This window comes from Hyla sarda, chromosome 1, assembly GCF_029499605.1.
Source record: "Hyla sarda isolate aHylSar1 chromosome 1, aHylSar1.hap1, whole genome shotgun sequence".
NCBI lineage: Eukaryota > Metazoa > Chordata > Amphibia > Anura > Hylidae > Hyla > Hyla sarda.
Genome location: NC_079189.1, coordinates 157,851,687 through 157,863,723, shown reverse-complemented (window position 1 = coordinate 157,863,723; position 12,037 = coordinate 157,851,687). Strand labels below are relative to the sequence as shown.

Genomic DNA, 12,037 nt, shown 5'->3' with positions numbered 1-12,037 from the left:
AGTACCCCAAATGTGTCATGTGGAGCTCCTAATCTAGCTCCTAACCACCCCCATTTGTGAGGGTCTGGGTTTTTGTCCCATGCAAATCAATGAGAAATGTATGTTCCCTCATAACTTCCATATGGCTGGAGATATTTCAATACCTGGTACACATATTACAGGTCTGGATAGGAGGACGAGTTAGGAGGTCGGGAAATGAGGACCGGATAGGAGTGGAGATAGGGGGTCGGGGATAGGTGGTCGAGATAGTACTGGAAAGGAGGTCGGGTTGGGATATGACAACAATATATGGCGATGGGATTTGAAGTCAAAAGCTTCCTCTTTTGTTGATTTTCCTCCCCCTACAAGGATGAGGAAGGAAAAACCGGGCAACGCCGGGTACTCAGCTAGTCCATTATAAAAGTAGAAATATTTTAACTTTGAGTTTTTTTTTTTCTCCATAGTTTGTTCCATGGGAAACAGTACCAGCCGCTTGTACAGTGCTCTTGCCAAGACGCTCAGCAGCACAGCTGCCATTTCCCAACATCAGGATTACCTTGAAGAATCTGAGCATGAACAGCTGGATCCGTTGGACCCCAAAGATCTTCTGGAAGAATGCCAGGTTGCTCTGCGAGAACGGCCTGCCAGGCTTCATAGGGAGTTTGTCGGTCGGACTGATGGTTTCAGCAGCCCACATGGCTTTCGAGTGATGCAGTGGAATATCTTGGCTCAAGGTATTACTGTTAATGCTGCTTCTACCTGACCTGTTGTGTTTACTCTTCTATTACACTACAGGCTTACTGCTTCTGGTATCCTGATCAAACCTTTTATTGCCTAAATTTTAGGAAGAATAGTCTAAGGTGCCACAAAAGTAGTAAAAAAAAAAAAATTAAAGTTTAAGCCAATAAACAAACGTATACTAAAAGTTCCCAAATTGTCTATTAAAAGCCCAAAGTACCCTTGACGTGAAATAAACTGTGTGCCTTACAATGTATATAATGGTTTGTCTTTGTTCACAGCCCTTGGAGAAGGGAAGGACAACTTTGTTAAATGTCCCATGGAGGCACTAAAGTGGGAAGAAAGGAAGTACATGATCCTGGAAGAGATCCTTCTGTATCGCCCTGATGTCTTGTGCCTGCAAGAAGTTGATCACTATTTTGATACTTTCCAACCAATCCTTAGTAGGTTGGGTTATCAATGCACTTTTTTGGCAAAACCATGGTCTCCCTGCCTTGATGTGGAACATAATAATGGGCCAGATGGCTGTGCCTTCTTTTTCCTTCAGGACCGCTTTCAGCTTGTCAGCAGTGCCAATTTTAGGCTTTCAGCTCGGACATTAAAAACCAACCAAGTGGCCATTGCTGAGGTCTTGGAGTGTAAGGAAACTGGCAGGTTGTTGTGCTTTGCTGTCACCCACCTGAAGGCCCGCAGTGGATGGGAGAGGTTCAGACTTGCACAGGGCACAGATCTTCTGCGGAATCTTGAGACTGTCACTCAAGGTGCCAAGATTCCTCTGGTCATTTGTGGGGACTTTAATGCAGAGCCCACTGAGGAAGTATACAAGCGATTTGCCTCTTCTAGTCTGAATCTCAACAGTGCCTATAAGGTGCTCAGTGAGGATGGAGAAACAGAACCTCCCTACACAACATGGAAGATCCGTCCTACTGGTGAATCCTGCAACACCCTGGATTATATATGGTATTCCCAGCATGCCCTGAAAGTTAACTCTGCCTTGAGTTTGCTGACTGAAGAGCAGATTGGTCCCAACAGACTTCCTTCTTTCAACTACCCTTCCGATCATCTGTCTCTGGTCTGTGACTTCAGCTTTAACACAGATCCTGATAGGTTGTTGTAGTTGCTTTCACTCTGGTCACTGATGTGTAGCTGGTGTCGGGAGGGGTGGAAATTCTGTATGTGTACTAGGGACTTTAAATAAGTAAGCTATTTATTTTACTGGACTGAAATAAATGTTAAGTAATCTGTGACCATTTCCTCACCAGAGCTGGTACACCACCAAGGTTACCATGACATGGGACTCTATAGCTGATAATCTAGACGTGTTTTTTTGTATGTTTACACTCTTTTCTTTCTTTCATCCTGATCTGTAGCATCAACCAAACCAAATGCCTTTTTGTGATGAGATTTGCACACGTATTTCATTTAATTGTAAATGTCACCTTTTTCAAAGTATTTATTTTTCTACTTGAAGCAAGTGTATAGAGTTTAGCAGCTGAAATCTATTTATTCTTTAGTTTTAGGTGAGGTCCAATGACTGACAAATTTGTTTAGTTCTGAAGTGCAATATAAAGGGATTTGCCAGTCCGAAGGCCTAATGTAATTTTCATACAGCAATCTGTATGTTTTTGTGGAGCAACAAAATGAGTCTCCAGCCATACATTATGAGAATTGTTAGAACAAACCAATGCAAAGGATAACTAACCTTAGAAGTGGTTTTGACGAATGTACTTTTCTCTAAAATGTTACTTATATAGAGTATTTTAAAGCGTAATAGTGGCTCTATAGCCTCCTTGCATCTAGGTAAAGTGCAGGACATTTTTCATCCTAACTCTGACTTGACTTGTTTTAAAAGAAATAAACTGGACACTTGAATGTTTCACTTTAAAGTGGCATCCTGGTTCATGGCTTGTTTTCATAGAAATTAACACTTGCTCTTTATCACTGTAATGTATTTCAACCTGAATGACATTTGATAAAAATATAGTATCAAACCTTGTCACAGTGGAGTCTATAAATCTTTATTGGAATTTGTGTTTGTGCTTATTTCAATATTTTAGTGTTTTCCAACTGACAATCTCTGTAAAATGTAATCTAAAGCCATGTCCCAAAGTAAACCTCATGCACTGACCAAATGTGGTGTAAATGCATCAATTTCTGCACTTCCCACTAAAGTAACGATGTGAGGAATGAGCATAAGACTGCCATAGAAATTCTAGCTTTCCTATTTAGATATCACTACAGTCTGTTGTAAAGGAATATGTAGTTATGTTGGCTAACTGATCCTTGGTATGTTGGGGACATACAGGTGTGTCCACCATTACCTTAATGAATTTTGTTGAAGCAAACTTTGGGGGGGTGTTTACCTCTATATGGCTAATTCACCACAATGTTACCCTAGCTGTATCAGTACACTTAATTACTGAAGCTGGGTCATGTGGCCACTAGGGATGTACAGATACGCTCCGGTGGGCTGGAAAAGGTGGATACATTCCTAGGAAAGAGTCTCCTAAGACTGTATCCACCTTTTCCGGAGCACCTGAAAGCTGAACTAATTTATGCAGGCTAAAGTCAGCAAACGCTGAGCCGCAAGGTTCGTAACTAATCGAATCACTAACTTTGCTCATATCTAGCCATAGTGATGGTTGGAGCACCGAAGCGGGGCAGTACAGACATACTGCCTCCAGCCATATACAATATATGGCTGAAGGCTGTATTTCTATGGGGGCCTACAACTATATATTGGGGCCACAAAAATAGAGGCCCTAAAAATATATACTGGGGCTACAAAAAGAGGTGGTCTGCAACTATGAGGCACAGAGGTCTGCAACTATATTTGGGGGCAGTGACAGAGGGGGCTGACAGCATATAGTTCAGCTTATTGGACTTTTGGTTGGTCACAATGTCTTACACCCCCCCCCCCATATGTTGTTCATTGTATTGTACTGTTCTATATTGGGACATCCCTAATGTCCACTACTTGACATGATTTTATGTATTAAAAAAAAGTTAGTCTCTCCTATATGGCTGACTTACTGTAAACTACAGGATTACATTTCCCTATCAGATCCCTCCTGGTAGCAGTATTCTATAAATGGAGAAACAGATCATGCTATCTTTCTGGGACCAGGAAAGTAGTGACCTATAGTAGTAAAGGTCCACACACTGATTAGCTGCAGAGTTATAACACTGCCTTGATCACAATAAGGGCATCAGCTGTTGTGAATAGATTCTCTCAGTGATGTAGCCAGACACTGCTGTCCTGTGTTTAGGCGCTACAGGGAGAAAGGCTGCTGCTCATATCATGCCGTACAGTCTGAGTTAGATCAACTTCTGTCCTCTATCATTTTCTGCCTTTTTATATACTACATTTATTTTTTTCAAATAAAGTTAGGAAATTACTTCTATTAAATACTGAAAGGATTTTTTTTTTTTTTATCAGCTGCTGTATGCTCCAGAGAAAGTGGAGTTGTTCTTTCCAGTCTGACCAGTGCTCCCTGACACCTATGTCCATGTAAGGAACTGGCCAGAGCAGGATAGGTTTGCAATGGGGATTTGCTCCTACTCTGGACAGTTCCTGACATGGACAGAGGTGTTGGCAGAGAGCACTGTGGCCAGACTGTAGAGTACCTCTTTAACACGGTTTGTCTCAGCAAAGCCATAGACTACATGGGGAATGGAGGCTGCACCAGAAAACAATTTGAGGGGAAATAGGGAAACAAATTTCAAACCACTAATGCCTGCCACATCAACTAAAATAGGCATACACTGTAACCGCTACATTTATGTCTAATAGGCTATGCTGCTCTATATTATCAACACAAAGATGCCTAAAATGTGGCTGCATTTAAGCCATAATTTGGGAACACTTGGATGAGTAAATCTACCCCATTATCATGACATAATTGCAAAACCCACATGCTGCAGTTTACGTCACAACCAATAGGTGGCCAAACAGACACAGCACAATCATCTCAACCAGTCAACCATTTCAGAAACTATTTTTGTGTTTCTCACCTGGAAAATCCTTTCCTCACTTAGTTCATTTAGTGACACAGAAGCCACGGGTATAGGCTAGTGCCTCTAGGAGACAATCCTATTCAAGGAAAGGTTTACACCTCCAAAGGCTTTACCCCCTCTTGCAGGCACTGACCGTATCAGTTTGTACACAAGTAGCATGAGCAACATGACAATCATACATTGAAGTTAAAAGGGAAACCTAAAATGTTTCTGGCCTATTGAGGATAACAAAAGGTCATGTGGGCTGTGGCTCTCTTCTGGGTTCCTGGCACAGAGGGGCAGCTCTTCTGCAGGGTTGGCAGTTTGGCTCAATCTAGTCCCCAGCTTATTTCCGGACTTCTCCCTGCTACTCTCCATTAGGGATCAACCGATTATCCGATTGGGCGATATCGATTTTTGTAAGGTATCGGCATCTAACCTAGCCAATAAGTGGCCTGGACATCCCTGTGTCACGAAAGATGTTTTCGGGACACAGGGATGGCCCTGGGTTAAGATTAAAAGTGCAGGGGCTGCCAGGAGAGAGCGCACGCCGGGATGTCATTGACGTCCTGTGCCCATAGCGATGGAGGCATGGAACATGGAGGTGGAAGATGGGCGCTGGCCAGCATGGTAAGTGACTGGTGGCACGTCAGCTTCGGTGCTCAGACCTCCGGTCCTCAGACCTACTGCTATGGCCAGACTGGAGGAGTGGTGGTCAGAGCACTGAAGTGGGGCAGTACACAGGCATACAGCCTCCAGCCATGCACTGTATATTGCTGGAGGCTTTAGGTCTGTGGGGGAACTATACTGCCAATGGAATATCGGTATAAGTTATCGGCCTGAAAGTTCACAGGTTATCGGCTCTAAAAAATCAATATCGATCTATCCCTACTCTCCATTCTTCTCTAGGATAAGCTTCCTTCCACACCCTGTAGTGAGGTCTCCTTCAGCTGACAGACCCCCTCCACTAACCTTTCCAGACTACAAGGCTCTGCTTGCCAGAAAGTTAGTGTTATTTTCACTAGTAAGAAAATTAAAAAAATGCTCCGGTCAGTGTATCAATGTGCACTGAGACTAGTATGTATAAAATGCATGGTTTTTATATGTAAAAAAACATTGCTTTATGTTGTACTGTGCTCACTATTCTTGCACCTCACCTGTAGGAGTTGATCGGGAAGTAGGCAGCTCCCCCATTGGTCAATGCTGCTGACTTCCATCTTTCTGGGAGTACCATCCTTCCCCCCCTAGCAGATGGTGTTTCTCTTAGTGACCCAGTGGATAAGAAGCCTTCCTTTTAAACCCAAGCCCTCCTGGCAGCCCTGCTTTAAGAATTCTAAAAAAAAAAAAAAAAAAAAAAACCTCCGTTAACTGAAGATTTGGCCCAAAGCGAGTCTTTTACTCAAGTGAGGTCAGTTCCTCTTCTTCAGATAGGTCTGGCTTTCCCATGTCAACGCTTTGTTTCAGGAGGTTGTGTCGTCTGTGTAGAAGATTGCGTTCACTTCTACTCCTCCAGTGCAATTCATTCCATCCAGGTCTCCTTCTGGAGCTTTGTTTTTTTTTCCCCCTGCACTATATACAACAAGCTTCTACAGGGTAGAGTTGTCCCGGTGCCTCAGTCCAAGCATTTTCAGGGGTCCTACTTGAACCTTTTCATAGTCCCCAAGAAGGGCGGTTCTGTCAGGCCCATCCTAGACCTCGAGAGGATAAATCACTGTGTCTGGAGATTTCAGATAGGTTTATGCAAAAGAAAAACAGATGGCACGACCTGGTGCCGTTACCCAAGGTGATGCTTGGTGAAAGGAATAAAATGTTTTTGGGGCTCAACATTTGTATGCACATTTGGAGAAAGACCTTAATAGGATCCAGCAGCCACCGATACCCCCAGCCTGTCTGTGTAGGATGGTCATGCACACGCTCCTACTACTCTCCCTTGATGCTGAAAAGGCTTTTGACCAGGTGGAGTTTCTTATCTGCAACTCTTTCTCAAATTGGTATAGGTGAGACTATACTATCGCGCATTACGGCTCTCTACTCCAAACCCCAGGCCCAAATAAGAATTAATGGTCGCCTGTCTTTGCCATTTAACGTTTGCAATGGCACACAGCAAGGTTGTCCCTGGTCTCCTTTATTGTATGTCCTCTGTATGGAACATCATCTTATAGCCATTAGACAAAATCCGGATATCAAGGGACTCTCTGTGCCACCACGCCATTGCAAATGCTCAGCATTTGCAGATGACCTATTTATATCTTTCCTCTCCTCTAATCTCCCTCTCTTCCCTTATGTCCACTATTTGTCGGTTCTCTGCTTTATAGTAACTACAAATTAAATCAAACCAAATGTGAGGCCCTATTTACCCTTCCTCCCTCCCTTGTACACCAGTTATGATCCTCCTATCCATTTAAATGGCAATCTTCCTCCATTAAGTATTTAGGTATTCAGGTCCTTGCGAAACTGACAGACACATACAAACTTAACTCCCCCCCCCCTTTCTGCATTCCCTCAAAGCAGATCTAACTAGATGGGAACTTAAAGATTCTTCATGGCTGAACATCATAAAAATTTATATGCTCCCACACCTCCTTTCTCTTTTATGTCATACCGCTCCTCCTTCCCCGCACTTTTTTTTTTTTTAAGGGAACTCTGTGATGCATTTAGACTTTGTATGGGCACGAAAACACTCCAGACTTGTCAGAAATGTCCTGATTAGGAGAAAAAACAGTGGTCTGGCTCTCCCGAATTACCTTCTTATCTTATTACGTGCTGACTGTGTTAACTAGAATTTTAAATTGTTGTCACCATCGCCATCATAAACAGTGGGTGACTCTGGAAAGACACATGAGGTAGTGACCCGATGGCTTCTATTTGGTGCCCTCATACACCTAATCCATCCACTGCTATATCGTCATTGCCTCCGGTCTTGCTCTCCATCCACAAAACTAGACGCTCCTACCTATCCCGTTTAGACGCCCTCTCCCCTGATGGACCTGACTCCTCTCTTTGATAACCCGACCTTTCCTCCTACGCAATTTCGTCGACATTTCCTATCTTACCAGCAGGGCCAAGGAGTGATGTTTCATTCCCTCCTGACCTCCTCGTCACTAAAACCTTTATCAGATATATTCCAAGAGACCTCTCCTCTCCCGCCCAGCTCTTTCAATGTGCTCAATTAACACATTTTTACCACTCAATGAACCGCAAAATCCGCCTTCATTGTCCGCTATCTAAATTTGAGTAACTATGCCCTGGACCAATTTGTCACACGATCAGGGTCGTATATGCAGTTCTGCTAGAGGCAACCACTACTTCACCACTTCCTTTTAGAGCTGTCTGGGAAAGGGAACTAGGCCATTCAATTCTGGAAGAAGATTGGTGTAGAGCAATGGCCCTATGCCACAAATCATCTATCTCCTGTAAGGCTCAAGAGATCAACTATAAGGTTCTGACGAGGTGGTACAGGATCCCTGCTCTTCTGACTATCTTTATCTGTCCCTGACATGTGTTGGCACTGCTACTTGGCTAGAGGTACTATGACGCATACTTCACTGACCTGTCCCTCCCTAACGGAGTTCTGGACGAAGGCTATAGATATTGAACGCATTACCTGTATACGCCTCCCTATCACCCCTGAGGTCAGACATCTTTCTATTTTACCGACCTCTATACCCAAAAACTCCTCTCACCTGATCACCTTTTTACTCCTAGCAGCCAGAACTGTCATTCCAAAATTGTGGAAGTCGACAACCCCTCCCACCATTTCATCCTGGTTTCGAGAAGTTACACATATTCATAGGATGGAGAAATTGACGGCTGATACCCGTACCCAACTGACGAAATATACTCTAACATGGTCCAGCTGGAATGCTTTCTTGACCTCCCCACACTTTCATACTTTTACATCTCACAACCTGACTTCTCCCCTCTCGGTCAAAAACTACCCTTCTGCCATTTTTCATGTGTTCTCCCAAACATATTGCAATTCATCTGATGTATCCTGGGCACCATTGAGGTCTGGAGCTCATCCATCCCGCAAGGTAAGCACATGTTTATGTAATCTTGATCCCATACCCTTATTTTTCTGTTATTCCCTCATTCCTATTATGGATCCTCCCCCCCCCCCCCCCCACCCCTATCTCCTCTCATGCCATACTCCCTTCTTTCTCTGTCTTCTCTTACCTCCTCTCTTTCCCCTGTCATACCCTGTTATCTTGTCACACTCATGTTGCTCACTGACCCTCGTGCCTTCCTCGCCTGGGTTTCTACCCACGCACTATAGATATCCTTTGATTTTTTTTTTTTTTTATAACCTTACCGATGCTCCATAGACATTACCTTTTGCAATTCTGATTGTTCGCTTATTTGTTTTAACTGTTTCTTTGTGAAATCCAATAAAAACTTGAAAAATTTGAAAATAAATAAATTGGGAGACGAAGAAGAGATGTAATGGGTCTTTTACTAGTGGAGTGGCAAATCTTGTGGCTTGGAAATAACCCTGTTAGGCTTGCAGAGGTTATGCCTTGAGAAATATAAGAAAATGTCCTTGCACACTTTGGGACTCTGCTACGCAGATTGTAAGGTGCAGCTTGGCAGCTACTTGTCATTAAAGGGGTTCTCCGGTGCTTATACATCTTATCCCCTATCCAAAGGATAGGGGATAAGATGCCTGATAGCGGGAGTCCCGCCGCTGGGGACCCCCGGGATCATGCCTGCGGTACCCCGTTTGTAATCAGTCCATGGAGCGTGTTCGTTCCAGGACTGATTACAGGCGACCACCGGGCCGGCGACGTGTGATGTCACGCCTCCGGCCCCCGGTGTGATGTCACGCTCCGCCCCTCAATGCAAGCCTACGGGTGGGGGCGTGACAGCTATCATGCCCCCTCCCGCAGGCTTGCATTGAGGGGCGGAGCGTGACGTCACACGCCGCCGGCCCGGTGGTCGCCTGTAATCAGTCCCGGAGCAAACACGCTCCGGGGACTGATTACAAACGGGGTGCCGCGTGCATGATCCCGGGGGTCCCCAGCGGCGGGACTCCCGCAATCAGGCATCTTATCCCCTATCCTTTGGATAGGGGATAAGATGTGTAAGCACCGGAGAACCCCTTTAAGCCTGGGCCAGAAGCCTAATACAGGTCATACTGGCTACAAAAGAGAAAAGAGAGGTGCTCCATGGTGCAGGATAGCTACAAATTACGGGCAAAGAGGGGAGGAGATAAAGCAGCTTACCGGAGCAATGGACACAACAATGGTAAGCGCGTGGATGAAGGTAAACATTCAGCCTGACTATGTAGAGATATGGAACAGCAAGTGACTTCAGTGTAGAACAGGAATCAATGACGCTGTGCAGGACTTCAATCACGGGAGACACCAGGTAGCGTGTAAAATCTTTGCTACAGAACCATGCAACGCGTTTCACTGCACAAGCGCAGCTTTCTCAGGCATTTCACATAGGGAAAACCCTCCCAGTCTTATACCGGAGGGTTTTAACCGTGGCCCTGCCTTTTAGAAAGGGAGCGGACTCGCCCTGTGTCCTTAGGGGTTAAAATGCTGGATGTCTCTCTTAATTAGCTCGCAACATCGGCACCGACTTTTTGTACAAGGACTACAATTAGATTCAACTTGAATCAGGACATCTATGTTTTTCAATCTACTTGGCGCAACCAAGTTGCGTAAATTTTATGGATGCCTAAAAGTGATTCCAAGTTGCTCAGGAACAACATTTCCTAAAATAGGGTCGCTGCGAATAACTGGCCAATTTTTTGGTAAAATCTTTTTAATATGCGTGGCTCCACTATTAAAATTGGTGATAAAATGATATTTAAATCTCTGATCCATTCTTTCTCCACTGTTCTCAATTTTCAGCTTTTTGGTTATAACTAACTCAGTTTGCTTCCTTTCTCTTATTTTTTATATGCCTTACTCAAAAGAGACTTGGGATAACCCTTTTCACAAAACCGCGCCCTAAGAACAGCAGCCTGCGCATCAAAAGTCACCTTCCAAGGTGCAATTCCTCCAGATGTGCAGGTACTGTCTGTACGGCACCCCCCTCAACCAATTTGCAAAGTGGGCGCTATCATAATGTAAAAAACTATTAATATCCACTGATGTTCTGGTTGCTATCTGACCAATGTCGGTCTTAAAAAATTCTAAATCCAAAAATTGGATCGAACAAGTGGAGAAATGCATAGTAAACTGAAGACCATATTTATTTGGGTTCAATTCCTTCACGAACTCCTTAGCTTCCTCCTTTGTACCCACCCAGATCATAAGCAAATCATGAATGAATCGATGAAAAAAATAAACAAACCGAACATAAAATGGGGACTGTGCCATGACTTGGGACTTGAATCGCCCCCATAAACAGATTTGCATAGCTAGGGGCAAAACGAGTCCCCATGGCATAGCCCCTAGTCTGAAAACAACATTATGGTTCAAAATAAATCTAATAGACTCCAATAAAAAGTCTGCCTGGTCACTCCCAAGTAATGGATCATCTAGAAAAAATTCTATAACTGCTGTGACCCCCAAATCCGTATTGATATTTGAATAGAGGGAACACATGTCTAGTGTCAAAAAAGAAAATTAGGACAGCAAAGAAAGATTAATAAGTTCCTGAATTAATTGTGCAGAGTCTCTGAGATATGATGACAGTTTTAGTACATATGGCTGTAAAAAATAAATCTATGTAATGAGAAAGGTTAGCTGTAATTGACCCAATTCCGGAAATAATAGGGCGCCCGGGGGATTTATTAAATTTTTGTGTAATTTGTGTAAATAATAAAGATTCGGTAGAACATAATTTTTGAGACTCAAAAATGTGTGTTCCCTCTTATTCAACAGCCCTAAATCTGTAACTTTTTTATTAAGGTACAATAGGACCTATAGTATTCAGGAGAAGGATCATTCACCATGATGCAATAATATTCTGTGTCGGATAATATACGTAGGGCTTATTTTTTATAATCTGTACGGTTTAACACTGCAGACACCACCACCCCCCTCCCCTCCCCCTTATCGGCTGGACATACTACAATGGGTGTATTACTTTATGGGGTTTTAATTGCATGTCTTCTTGCTTTATTAAAGGTGTATTCCAGGGGCTGTAAAGTTAGTGTGGTTCATAATATAATGTCTATACCTGTGTGTGACGGTTTTCTCACAATTCTTATATGATTTTCACCCCAATATTTATTTTTAACAGCATACAAAATGACTCAGATTTTTCCCAGGTTGCAATGTGGCCGAGACCTGACCTCACTAGTCAGCTGATGACAGGGAGCATGTCTGCTTCAATGGGTGGAGGGATCGCTGGTGGGAGAGAGATCAAT

At 43.6% G+C, this 12,037-nt stretch overlaps 1 protein-coding gene across 3 annotated transcripts in view; it reads left to right on the top strand.

Annotated features, from left to right (window-relative positions):
* NOCT (nocturnin) overlaps nucleotides 1–2,744 on the top strand; it is a 32,542-nt gene extending 29,798 nt beyond the window's left edge. For all 3 annotated transcript variants that reach the window (XM_056563272.1, XM_056563263.1, XM_056563275.1), the window contains exons 2-3: nucleotides 444–713; nucleotides 999–2,744. In XM_056563272.1, the coding sequence (XP_056419247.1) occupies nucleotides 444–713; nucleotides 999–1,834 (1,106 nt within the window). In that variant the 3' untranslated portion in view covers nucleotides 1,835–2,744. The remainder of the gene's footprint in view (nucleotides 1–443; nucleotides 714–998) is intronic.
* Nucleotides 2,745–12,037: the final 9,293 nt, after the last annotated feature.